General features: G+C 37.9%; 1 protein-coding gene across 1 annotated transcript in view; it reads right to left on the reverse strand.

Moving 5' to 3' along the window:
• The window catches only part of LOC115450126 (paired box protein Pax-1), a 31468-nt gene extending 18293 nt beyond the window's left edge, over nucleotides 1–13175 (reverse strand). The window contains exon 1 of the mRNA XM_030178110.2: nucleotides 12587–13175. Within this exon, the coding sequence (XP_030033970.1) occupies nucleotides 12587–12668 (82 nt within the window). The 5' untranslated portion in view covers nucleotides 12669–13175. The remainder of the gene's footprint in view (nucleotides 1–12586) is intronic.
• Between the last annotated feature and the right edge of the window lie 364 nt (nucleotides 13176–13539).

Genomic DNA, 13539 nt, shown 5'->3' on the forward strand with positions numbered 1-13539 from the left:
GAAAACGATACGAATTGTTCGTAATTCTGTCTCTCTCTATTTCACGATGTATAGGTAGTACCTACGCTGGCTGTGTCGAAACCAATGAATCTGAGGCACCGCAAAGTTTTTTAAACAGGTTTTCCTGTAGATATCAAGATTATTAGCAGGGTGGAAGAATGACTCAAGTATTTAAGTATTTATGACTGGCGATTATACAAGTCCACAAAGTTAGTGTTTTTTTTTCTTCTTTAACCTGACCGCTGAACATAGAGCTAAAGATTTATTGAAGTGGCCTGCATCCAGCGGGGTTCTCTGACCTTAACGTCTATTTTAACAATGCATAAAAATTTAAGAACATCACGAGTGGTGCTTCCTGATTTGTTCGTGTATGCTCCGAATGTCAACTACTCGGGCCTACTGTAGAGGTTTTCAATTAAAAAATTGAGTTATTAGTTGACTGTCACTATCGGTTAACATCAGTAATTCTTAGAAGTACTAGCCGATCTTCAAAAAATTCACTAAAAAAAACAACAATACTGCTTTATGTTAGTCTTCTGATTTAGTAGACCGGTATGAAGTGACTCTGCTATATTGTACATTCCACGTGGTCATAACCTACACTTTGTTGAAGTAACGCGTAGTAGTGTTAGTGATGGTGAGAGCGCTAAAGTATCGATAAGAGGGTCAGTCGATAATCGCGGTTATCGAGAGGTTATCCCGCGTGCGTCACCCAGCACGGGCTACCGGCGCCGCGCGCTGCTAATGAATGCCTTAGGGAACGTGAGAAATGGCCCTGTATAACTAAGTAGTTATTTTGTTCCCAAATAATGTCCAGTCGTTAATCCCAGTTTAAATATTGCTGCTCAGTTTCAGCCCGGAGTCTGGAATTTGTGTCCGAGACGGCGATAAACTCGCCCCCTATCACATCATGGGACGGAACACACTTGGCGAAAAGGCGATGCCCTGGTTGCGCCTCTGCATACCCCTTCGTGGACAAATGGCTGTGCTGTGTGTGTATGTACTGAGTATAATAGGTCAGTATAATTCTTACATGTTCGAAAAAGCATCTAATTGCTACTTAATTTTGTTTTGTATTAATTTGGCACTATTTGCAAAGAAAGTATTTTTCAAGGCTCTAATCTGCTTTAGGAATTGAGCCATTTTTATTCCCTTGCCCATCTCGTAAGCCTTATGTGTTTTGTATTTAAATTTAGAATTTCCTATTAATATTACGCATCAGTGACTAATTTCGAAAAGACAAATCTCAAGACATCGTCGCAGTAAACGCAGCGCTTAAAGTAAAAATCGAACAATATTGGTGCACTATTAATGGTACAAATAAACGGTAGTTGTTTGCCCCGGGGTGTTTGCACTGGACGGCTGCGCGACAATCTCGCCTCGGCTCCTTTCTTCGCGGGCAAACAATGCTACTGGGATTCAGTTTTTTAAATACACACGGAGTTAAACTTTGGGTTGTAAGTGTTACGGGTAATAGAATGAAAGTTTTAATTTATCTTAGTCCACACTTTATGTAACTTACCCATATAAGGGCGCATGTTTTGGAATACAATCTAGTTTTAAGTTAGTATATTTTATAAAAAAATTAATTAGTAATGTTTTGCGTCTACATTAAATAAAAATAAGATAGTATACAATATACAACTAGAACATAATATGTACTAAAGCCTATAAATATGGATTTTAGTCTTTGCGATGAACTAGAAGTCTTGAGTTTTAGGTTCTAAAAATCATGTACGACTTGTAGGACCATGTTATGAAGGAAGTTATAGTCGACGACTTTTGCGTCATCGCGACGCGACGATTGGATTCGCAGTCTCGTTTTACAGTCTAGTCTTCATATTCTCTGCGTAGACGAGTATCCGGCATAAAGTTCCCATTACAAGTCCAAAATAAAAATTGGTAATTGCTTCCAATACAATCTTTCTACTAATATTTCCTATACAGTGAAAAAGAAAATAGTTTAAATTAGATTTTAACAGAAACCTTTCTAGTCGGGAACTAGACTTGCCCTTGCGCACCTTTTCATAATCCTTTCCTAAAAAAATAATAACGGTGGCGACATGGTAACGAAGTAACCGAACACTGTCTAAGTACACGAACACACAGTTCCCTTCAATTAAAACTGTTTGCGTACAATGTTTGCGCATCAGATGATTTGCCCCTGTTTCCAATGCCCATTTTAAGGGGATTTGTGAGTATCGAATTATATGTGTTTAGGCCTTGTCGCCCATTTGTATTTTGGGCCCCTGTATTATTTTATTTGTTCATGTGAATGTCGCCTGATGATAAACGCCATGACTGAGCTGCAAACATAAGTGGCAACACATTACATTAATCTACAATTTGCTCATTATATTTTGGTAAATATTTACGGTTTCAGACTTTAAAACTTCAAAACAAGATACACATTTAACTATAAAATGTTGTAGAAGAAAGAATCTTATGCGAATATAATTTTTTAAAGGTACCCCATGCAGGTTGAACATAATATAGAGAAAAAAGAAAAAAATAAAGATTTATTATTAAGATAATAACAGTATAACATGTACAATAAAAGGAGAGAAAAACAAAATATTTAAAGAAATATAACACAAATAAACCCATTGTGCCACCAAAGGGTTCCCTCATTAAGCTACTTGCTGCAGTACCAGCAGTGCTGCACCATGGCTAGAAACATTTTGCGAGCGTTAGAAACCTGAAATCTTTCAACATCCCACTCTATCGACTCTACTTTCTATATTACGGATTTGTTATCGAATCAAACAAATACTGATATGGTTTAATAAGACGGCTGTATTTCAAAAGCGTACTAAATATGCTCGAATAATTTTAAGTAGTATGAAATATATTTGGAGCCAGAGTTAATGTCACGCTGTCATTAGAAGTGAATTTTGATTACTCTTTAACATGATGGTAATATATTATGCACTACCTTTAAAATTATATAATTCTCAATAATAAATCACTACACATGTGCCAAAACACTGGATGTTTTGCAGTTACATGGCCTACAAAACCCTGCAAAGCATGACTCGCGACCAAATAGACCTGGCGCGGGGTTTAATAAATACCCATACTCATAAACTAATCTTTCAATAATATTTCTTAAAATAAAATGGTATCCTAATTTCTGAACCGCCTAATATATATATTCACGAAAAAAGTACGTTCTATATTACCTACTATGTCTATCGTGTTTTCTGTAGATTCGTATGGAAGTGGATGAAGCGACCGATATGCAGAACAAGTGTCGAAATCTGCGTCAAATAAAAAATGTATTGAATATTTCCCGTTACTGCAATAGAAAGTGACGCACAGTGAAAATAGACAATCGGAACCACACGGGTGTATGCAAACGCGGCGGCAATGCGTCGCCGAGGCACGGCGCTATGTTTGCGCACGCATTAGCCGAGCCCGCCTCGTGTCAACAGAATAATGGCTGCAAACACTACAACACCGCCCGCCCCCGCCCCGACACTACACCGCCGGCCCGCCGCGATCCCACCTGATCCCCAGCGTGTTCGGCTACCGTCTTACTGCGCTCGCGCAACGGGACTTTTAAACTAATTTGTTTTGGCGCCAGATATGAGGAAAATGTTTTATATGACTACCGATTGTGTCCGGTGTGATGCCTGGGAATAGGACGGTAAACCTTATATTTCTATGCAATAATATTTATAAATCTACACACCCTTAAGCCTTTTATCCCTGAAAGGGTACTTAGAGACGCAACTGGTGCACCTACTCTCCGCCGTATGTATTCCATCCTAAGATGTGATAAGAGGCAAGCCTATTAACATATTGGGCACAAATTCCAGGCACCCCTGGCTGATACTGACTAGAAAAACCTAATATAACTTTTCCCGAGCTGAAAATCGAACCTTAGCACTGCAGTAGTATTGTAAGACAACTACGCCATCGAAACAGTGTTTATAAAATAAAGTAAAGATAAATGGATTTCGGTTCCCAAATTGAATTAGATTAAGCGAAACTCAAGTATGGAACGAAGGGCTCGAAGCATAGAATAGGAATAATTTTGGATTGGAATGAATAATTAACATAATTCCGTACGGCCGGGGTCCCTGGCCCAGTTTTAAACATCACAATATTTCCGCAGGAATGTATGAAAAATGACATTTCTGTGGTGGCGCGTGCGCACCCCAGCTGCCCTTATTAACCTCGATAAACAGTGTCAAAGTATTCGAGTCGATAAATCACACCGCGCTAATTATCGACAAGCTCGTCCGAACAGCCGCCCGCTTTGCGACGTGTGTCCTATTTGTTAGGAACTGGCAGCTTTATGGGGTGGGGAAACTGATTTGTATAATTGTAGACACGTGGTCCGGGGTCCTCCAGGTGACTGTTGCCTTTGATGTAGTGCGGGTATAAACCGGGCAGGTCGGGATAGATACTCAAGTCTGTTAATATTTTGTTTTGATTTTCTATCAGCGTTTACTCCAAATTGAATTTTATCACCGGACTTTAAAGTAGAAATCAAATTGTTTCTGCTAGATGTATGGAAACACGACGCTTACCTTATTGTGGATATGAGCAGGAGGATGACGGAGTGGACGAGGTGTGTTGATTGACCATGCTTAGAATAAACAACCTTTAAATAGTAAGTCAATTATGTCATCTAAGTTTGTTACAATATCTGTCATCCCTATTTACCCCATTCGACCAAAATCAAAAAGGAATTAATGATTTGTAAGCTTTGCTTACAGCAATACTAAACGTTTGTTTTGTCTGTATAGTATGCCCGCTGTTACCAACTACCACTGTCTATTTGTACAGTAGCACTATGCAAGCACTGATTTGCTCCATTTTAAAGGGCATTGACAATTTTGTGATTGGGTCTCCGAGACAAACATTTAATGTCTCAGAATGAGAGCCACCGCACTGCAGTGAAGAATTTTGCATTTAACGCTCTGGATGTCTTTATGACTGTTTGTTAGTTATCGTTGCATGTATCATTAGGGAGATGACTAAGGTCCGTGTTCACAATCGTTACTTAGCTAAGTACAGACCAATGCTATAATAGTAAGTCTGTTTCTTAGAGCTTTTGGCATGACAGCCTTCGTAGTGCGTAGGTACATAGGCGCTGATTAACTAATACAGTGATACAACTTTACTTCAGTTGGCTATCAGTAAACAAGGCTGTAAACAAAGCTGAACAAAACCAAGGAAAACTATGAATTTGCCAAATACTACGCGTTCGGGCGCACTGTCATCCTTTTTTTATGGCCTTAATAGGCAAGCGAATAAGCGGACAGCCTGATAGTAACCAGCATACGCCGCCCATGGACTTTGCAATGCCAGAGGCACAGCAACCCGTTGCCTACCTGGAGGTGAGCACTGTTTTCCTCATAGTATCGTTTATGAATACGGGTGTTCTGTAGTAAATTAACATAAAATACCTTGTCATCCAATTATATCGAGATTGCACTGACTCGTACCCCGAATGTTATGACTATAGATTTTTTCAATAAATATGCACCGCGGCTCGTACGCCTGTATGAGTAGTGACGCGCGACGGTTATTATCGACGTTATCGATAACCCTTGACGGCCTCTGAACTGTCGATAAGTGAGCACGTTCAGCGCCACAATGCGCCGCACCGCCCTAATGGCGACAATAACTAAAACAGGTAATTAACGTCAGCTAATGATAGCCCTTATCGAGTGTTTAGTTGATTTTTTATGGATTTTTGTTGTATCTAAATGTACTAGAAAAGCATTCACATTTCATTTGGTCAGGGACGTCATAACGAGCCTCTAAGTCGAGTTATTCACCATCTGTGCGATGGCAAGGGTACAAAAATTGTATTCGTTTCTCACCAGTAAAGGTCATGAATAAGTTTTAAATTTCATACTGTCTAAATCGGTTCATCAGTTTGCAAAATAGAAAGTTACAACCAGATACGTGATAAACTAATACGGTGCAACTTTTTGGATGTAAAACCTTTTATCTTTATGAAAACTTTCATTAATTAGTTTAAATCTCATGAATACATAATATGCATCGAAATATGTATATTCGAAGAAATCTGCGGCAAGGTTTCCAGAAAATATGACTTTCATTTCATAACATCCATAATTGTGATGAAATAACTTTTCACATCTAATTAAATGGTCCTAAATATTGTTTAATTACAGTGGAACATAGAGGTAAATGTATTTTTGGACATTAACTGATCTCCAATGGTGATTATAGAGTAAAGCATTTGCTAGACCATTTTACAAAGGGAACAATACCGCCTCAGTTGCCAAAAGCATGTAATGTTCTATTCCCGCGAATGCTTCGACGCTGCGTTCGGTGTTCAAGGTGAGTCAGCATTTATCTGTAACATTTCTTTCTATTTTGCGAACCTCACACTGCTCGTTGATTTTTATAATCAGGTTGTAGCAAAACACCGAAAATTTTGATACAGCAATTGCTCGATATTGGGTTATATGTAAATGATCTAGGCTACCATAACCTTTTAATCGGCGAGCACACAGTAATAGTTTGCGGTATACTGCTTATAAATGTTCTAGGTACCAGGCGTGCTATTTTTGGGTAATCTGTTGCTTACCTTTAGGAGGAACATCTCGTAGCTTCGATAACAGAAGCGTTAAATTTGTAAGTCCCTCTTACATAAGTTCCTTACGTAAGTTATACGTAAGCAAACGGCAAATAAGTACGTATGTTACTTTAACCAGCTTACGTAGTTAACATTAGTAAATTGTTCGTCAGCGACTAACGTAAGAAAAACTTACAAAGATGACGCCCGCATTAAAATCAATCATAATTTATGCATTAGTAGCACACTGATTTACAAAGTAGACAGTGTCATAATATCAATTATATCATTTAAAATTACCGACCAGTGACACTTCGTAATAATCATAGAAAATGACCCAGAAATGACAGATATCGAGTGTTTAATGATATCCAGCGAGTGACCCCTCGCCGCCATCAATTGGTTATATTCCCAGAAGACAAATCGTCTATCGTTTAGCCTTCGATTATTGGAAGTTATGATTTTCATTAATAGATTCAAAATTATGAATGGAGGCAGAAATTATTTTCTTTTAGTGATCTTTAGGCGCTTCACAGACGGTAGCAACTCGCGTTAGATACTCGATATAACAAGGCGTTGAGCTAAGTATTTGAAGTCCACAGATTAATTGCTCTTACTTGTGAAGCAAGAATAACCATAAGTAAGTATTTTGCTTTTATATCCGCCCAGATAGCGATCGCCGTATACAAGATGTTAAAACTAGACGTAGTGGCCCAAATAAGTGTGCGGCGTTCCGGAATCAGCCTGTGTATATCCGGTGCCAACAGGCCAGCTTAATTGTGTTGACTGTTAAAGAGTAACCATTTTTTCGTCAGTCGACATGGAACTTACTCCGCTTACCATCAGATGCAGCGGGGGCAGTTACCGTGCCCGATACAAAAAATAAAGAAAATGAACAACGTCTGCGCGGCGCCTTAAGGTATATTTATACGTGGAATTTTCGTGTCACACGACATCAACAGTGGAGTAATGTGAAAACATTCCGAATTAAGTTTTCTGTTTCGAAAGTTGCATGAGTATTTCTTTATTTTTTTTATTGCTTTGATTGATGAGACGAGCTTGCCGTTCGTTTGATGATAAGCGATACGACCGCCCGTAAACAGTAGAAACATCACCCAACACCTTGAATTACAAAGTAATGTTTGGTATTCCACTGCGCTCGCCATCCTGTGACATTAGATGTTAAGTGTTATTATATCCAGTAGTTATACTAGCTACAATGTTTTTCAAACCTGAACACAACAGTGGCTACACACTGCTGCTTGGAGGCAGAAATAGACATTACGGTGATACCTATCCAGGCGAGCTCTCTCATATGAGGGACCTACCACAAGTAAGTTTAATATTATTTAATTTTAATAAAAAAGGCTATTTAATGATATTATTAAATATATTTCTAGAAAATTTTGTTGTGATTTGGAGTTAAATAATGCCAAATGCATATCATTTTGATGGCCAGTAACAATACTGAAACTATTTTGTAAGGTGCATAACTATACGAAGTGACACATTCATTTGGTTACTTTTTAAAGTTCATTGTAAGTACCAAAAAGTGGGAATTAATACTTAAAGATCAGATAATACTAATGATCGAGTGCCAAGTGTCTATGACAACGTAAAGGTGAATTAAATTTTAAATGATTACATATAAAATAATATGAACATAACAAATTACGTAGTCCAATGTTGACCTACATTAGGTATTTACTATTTGCATTAATATGGGCCCGTGTTTAATTTAGAAGTGAGTTTATACAAAACAACCACTCAGCACCTAGATGAAATAGTTTTAATATAACTATGGCTGTCACGAAAGGTGAGCATTTTCACTAAGGGAGCCGATATGTTTCGAATTTATACATCATTAACATTGCGGCTGGTTGGCAAGTTGGTGAAGACGCAAAGGACCAAAGGCAAAAGGTAATCCATTGAAATCGCATTAGATCGACCTTTTACCACTGACGTATCGTAAATGCGAACGATTTACAGATTGCCCACGCAAGAACAGATTTCTAGAACAAAACGGTAAACGTCACATATTTAATAATGAGAGATTATGTAAAAATGGAGTGCGTCGGTCGCGACGACCCGTGCCGGATCAGCCGAGCGGCGCGACCCGCGGCGACCTATCGATATGCATTTACGTCATACCACTATCTCCCGTGCTGCAAGGTGTTCATTCGTGGAATATTTGCTATCATTGACACGGCCCGTGGATTTGATAAAGGTTTGCAGACTAGTTGGTGCCAAGACTTTGTATGCCATTCAATTTAAAAGTCTAAGCTTTTCAGTATTTGTCCACAAAAGCGATGCCGCATGCGCTATATTTAAAGGGTAAGTTAATCTGAATACAAATATGCATATGTGTCTTTGAGATAGTAATACCATGCCTCATTCCTATAACAATCATGATATTATTATGATCATGGTGGTCACTTATTATAGAATGATTTTCATCCCCCATTTTTATCTTGTTTTATAATCCTGTCGCAAAGTAAGCGATACGTGGAGTCAGTGAGCCAGCGTTCCATGTTGAGGCAAAGGTAAACAGCGCATTGAAAATTTCTCTGGTGTTGTTGTTGTGGTCTCATGAACCTACTTACAACTGTACTTAGTCAAGTCACTGATGCAGGAACTCGATTTGTAGCACAAGGTAAGTAAGTGATCAAATAATCCGAAGGTGTGTTGCATCCGCTATATTACTGTTCTCATCAAATACATCAGTAATATTGTATTATTTAATCAGATGTCAGTAAAACAGAACTGCTTTTTCAGATCTCTCGTCGCTCCGGGGAACTGAGGCAGTTATGTCAGGATTGCCAAACAACTTCCTTCGTTGACGTAGGTACAGAGTACAACCCTGCTACAGACTTTTTTTAACATACTATGCAAGTATCAAGCATGTATGCAAGTGAGGGAATAAGCTCAATCACATCCAAATGAGCAATGCGGGTGCCCCGGTAAAATTCGTCATTCATGCTGTAGACGAGATTCTTATAAAAATATCTGATTGTTCAGTTTCAATAAACGTACAGATAATTTCCATTACTACTCTTATTGCGTATCTTAGGTATTGTATTTACAAACTTATTTGATAATTATCTATTTATAGCAAATATAATGAAGCATAAAATTTGTGAGGTCGCAGAGTTGAAGTCATCGCAGACTATTAGCAGATAAAAATGTGAATTAGTTAATATTAAGCGGATCCCGAATGTGAAAATATTATTAACAAAAAATACAAGATGCAACCAGGACATTCACTTCTTGTCCCTCGATACGAGCGAGCCTATCATCAAACATAAATTGCAGACTCTGGACTGATATTTGACAGAAAAATCCAGGTCTTTTGGGTCCCAATTGAATTGAATACCTATACATAACAATATTGGGATCTTGTGCAAGTTTCTATCATCTTCTCTATTAAAATTTGGATTTCTTTTTATTTTCAGTATGTGAATGATCCTAGGCAGGAATCGATGTTTTGAGCAAGAATTTGTGGTTTGTCTAATCTTTAGAGCCTTCTTCCGAATGTTCAGTGACTGCAGACTTTGTAATGACTTCTAACTTTTTTAAAGTTATGTGTGTATTCTTTGTGAATGTCATCGCATGAAAAAATACTCTATAAGAATTTTGAAGGTATGCAGATTTCCTAATGATGTTTTCCACGAAGTCTGCCGATCCGCACTAGACCAGCGAGGTGAACTGAGCCTTATCCCTCTCAGAAGTTCAGGTGGCCCATGACCAGCTGTGGGACTTATAATACAGGCCTCATATTATTATATTCCGTACGACGTCTTGTTCCACTTGTTGATCAGTTGAATAAGGCAGCATGTAACAGATTGCTGCAGGCTGTTTAAGACAGAGATGGTCGTCGCTTGGAGAGACCCGAGAGGAGTGGACGGCGATAGATTGATTGATTTCTTAGCGTGACGAGCACAGTAGGCATCTACTATGCCAAGCAGAAGATTGTACAATATATAGTTCTAGATCATTTAACATTAGGGGCTTAATGTGCTTGTCATTCAGAACTATACTATTTTGCTCATTAAACATTGCATCTTGGGATGCATAAATGCATATCTTTAGTATATATTTGTACTAAAGTAAATGATATTTCACATTGTTAACGTTTGAAAGTATTGATACTGCATTTTACCATAAAGTTTTGTCACAGGTAAGGTAGATTAACGTTATATTGCTTTATCAAAGAATTAGACACGCGATGTTTAAACATTATGTTCTAGAAATTAAGTGTTTGAATAAATATTTTTGCTACAAATTGCTGTGGAAGCTTCTTAGAAGTAAACACAGAAATCGCTGACTGTCGGACGAACTTTGCCACTCATATATTATGGATTAACATCTTTATGTTTAGAGGCCTACTTTTATTTTGAAGAAGAACAAGAATCTTAATTTTGCTTTTATGTTTTTGTCAGACAATAGTGACATATTTAAATTCAGACTAAATTGCTGTCAAATATATAAATTCTGTAGAATAAACTTCTAATAAGACAGATAAAGAATAAGATTCTAATAGGAATTTTGCTTTTATGTAAATTCTGCGCTACTTATTAACATAGTCTAATTTGCAGGTAACACTTTTTAATAAATGTAAGATTACACATTAAAAGCTTCTTTAGGACGTCTGGTAGATGTTTTGTTATCACTGAAAAGCAACACATTACTTTGAAATTATCGATAGCTGAGTTATAGATTGCTTTTATTTATTTGGCGCCTAACATTTTTTTCATGAATACTTATGATTTTAATTATTAAAACTAATACAATTGTGTTGCGTGAGTGTAATAATTATTTAAAGGTTGGTTGCAAATGACCGTATGAATAGCTAAGGTATAGAAACTACCGTTTTAGGGTACGGACTGCAGATCCTTCCTTTTTAGGAAAAGTCTAAGGATTGTGAATGAGAAGTTGTTGAACTTCGACTAGCATAGCAGGAAAATTATAAATATTATCAAAAGCGGTGATGTGAGACATTTTAGGACTACAATCATGCGATCTATGGAGCCAATTTTGACTTTAATCTAATTCAGACTTTGCAGTTATTTGTTTTTTCTTTCGGTCCACGGAGATTTTTTATATAAAAATTATAAATAATAATAGGAAGTAGAACCTCGTGAAAGGTAAATTATAACGTTTTTTATTAGAATTAAACAAACATTGACCGTACAGACCTTGGCTTCATTTCATTTTTCATTTCATAACACTTCTTTGGGAAATCGGACAAAAATGAATTTACATATTAAATTCTAACTAAAAAGTTAACCATGTAGTAACATATAGAAAACAGAAAGCGCGTTTTTGGCGTCTTGAAGCCGTCGGCGAATCTCAAGGTCTAGACGTGGTTTCTTTTTGAATAATTTGTTATATCCATCCATTATTAATTGATAAGACATGGAAAATTATAAAATCAAGAACTGAAACCTAATTTAATCTTTTGAGATTAGTATGATACCACTATATTCTTGAAGTAACATTAATATCTTTGAGATTATTTTCGTTATGCGTCTTTATTTAATTAGTTGTTAAACGAAAGCTTATTCAAAAATAATTAATTTTGTTTCATTTCATTCAGTATTTATTCTAGGAATCTGTGAGTAATATTTAAGTAAATGATTTCGATATTTTATATAAACAGTTTTTCTTTCTTCTGTCTATTTTTTAAGTTATTGATTTGAGACGATTAAGTTTGCTTAATTTCATTAAATAACGCATAAATAGGTACTTGAGGCGACACATATTTAACAACGTGAATACCTGTTAAAGTAGTAAATACGCTTATAATACTAAAAGGAAAAATACAGAAATATTGACGTGAATTTGGAACATAATCACCAACTCTCGATTAACAATCTAATAACAAACTGCTGTAAAAATGCAGAGACTTAGCGATATAAACCATGTACTGAGCAGCCAATACCTATGTAATACGAGGTCCAGACGTAACCTTCGAACCTTAAAACTAAGTGGAGCATCCCAAGGATAGCAGAGTGTACTCACCGGCTTCCATGGCATATCCAGCGGCGGCGGCTGCAGCGTGCAGCGCACCGTACTCCTTGCCGTCCATGCCGCCCAGCATCATCACAACACTTCACATCCGAGCGAGCGTCCGGCGCGGCGCGTGGTCGGCGGACATGTGACCGGCGGTAGCGCCGCAATGCGCGCGCGCACCCGCACCGCCCCGCGCGTCGCCATTGGCGCGCGTCCGCCAATCGCAACGCTTCGTTTCAAACGTTTTCGTTTTTCCATGTCGCGTTCTATTTGAAGCGTGTTGATACTGGCCAAGTTCTTGCTGTGTCATTTTCAATCGTATGTTTTGACGATAAGGTCGAACGTTGTTGTGGTGTGGTTGCGGGTGTATGTCTGTTTTCCCGTTCGGTCGGATGCGCTCGGGCAGGTTGCGCGACGAGCGCCGCGGTCGCGTCCCGCTCGAGTAGGTAGAGCGAGGGCCGGTGCCGCGGTGGTGCGTGCTATGTGCGGCGCGGGCGCAGGCGGTGGGAGTTGTTACCGCTACCCGCTGCCCGCTCACGGCTCTATGTACCCATTCGTCACGCGTGTAACTATGTACACGCTTTGTAATTGATATTTTTATGTTCGTTAATTTGTTGTATAGTAAATTACACGCAGTTTCGTTGGAAACGACAGCGCGAATGAGACGCTGTGTCGGAGCGGAAAATGAGTTTCCAGTCGGAACTGTTTAGTGCTATCTTCATTGAAGATCTTCTTAAATACGTTATTATATCGATTGAGGTTCATTTATTGCCTCAAATGCAACTTATTTCTGTTAAAATAATAGTTGTATTTAATTCTACATTTAAATTGCCAGCTTTAGTGCTTATAAAGGACTATGTATCTACGTTCTTCTACACAATATTTCTAATAAGAAATTAAATATCTATGACATACCACTTTTGCGGACAATAAAACAATTATAGAAATAAAAGAATATTGTA

Source organism: Manduca sexta, chromosome 13, assembly GCF_014839805.1.
Source record: "Manduca sexta isolate Smith_Timp_Sample1 chromosome 13, JHU_Msex_v1.0, whole genome shotgun sequence".
In the NCBI taxonomy this organism is placed as follows: Eukaryota; Metazoa; Arthropoda; class Insecta; order Lepidoptera; family Sphingidae; genus Manduca; species Manduca sexta.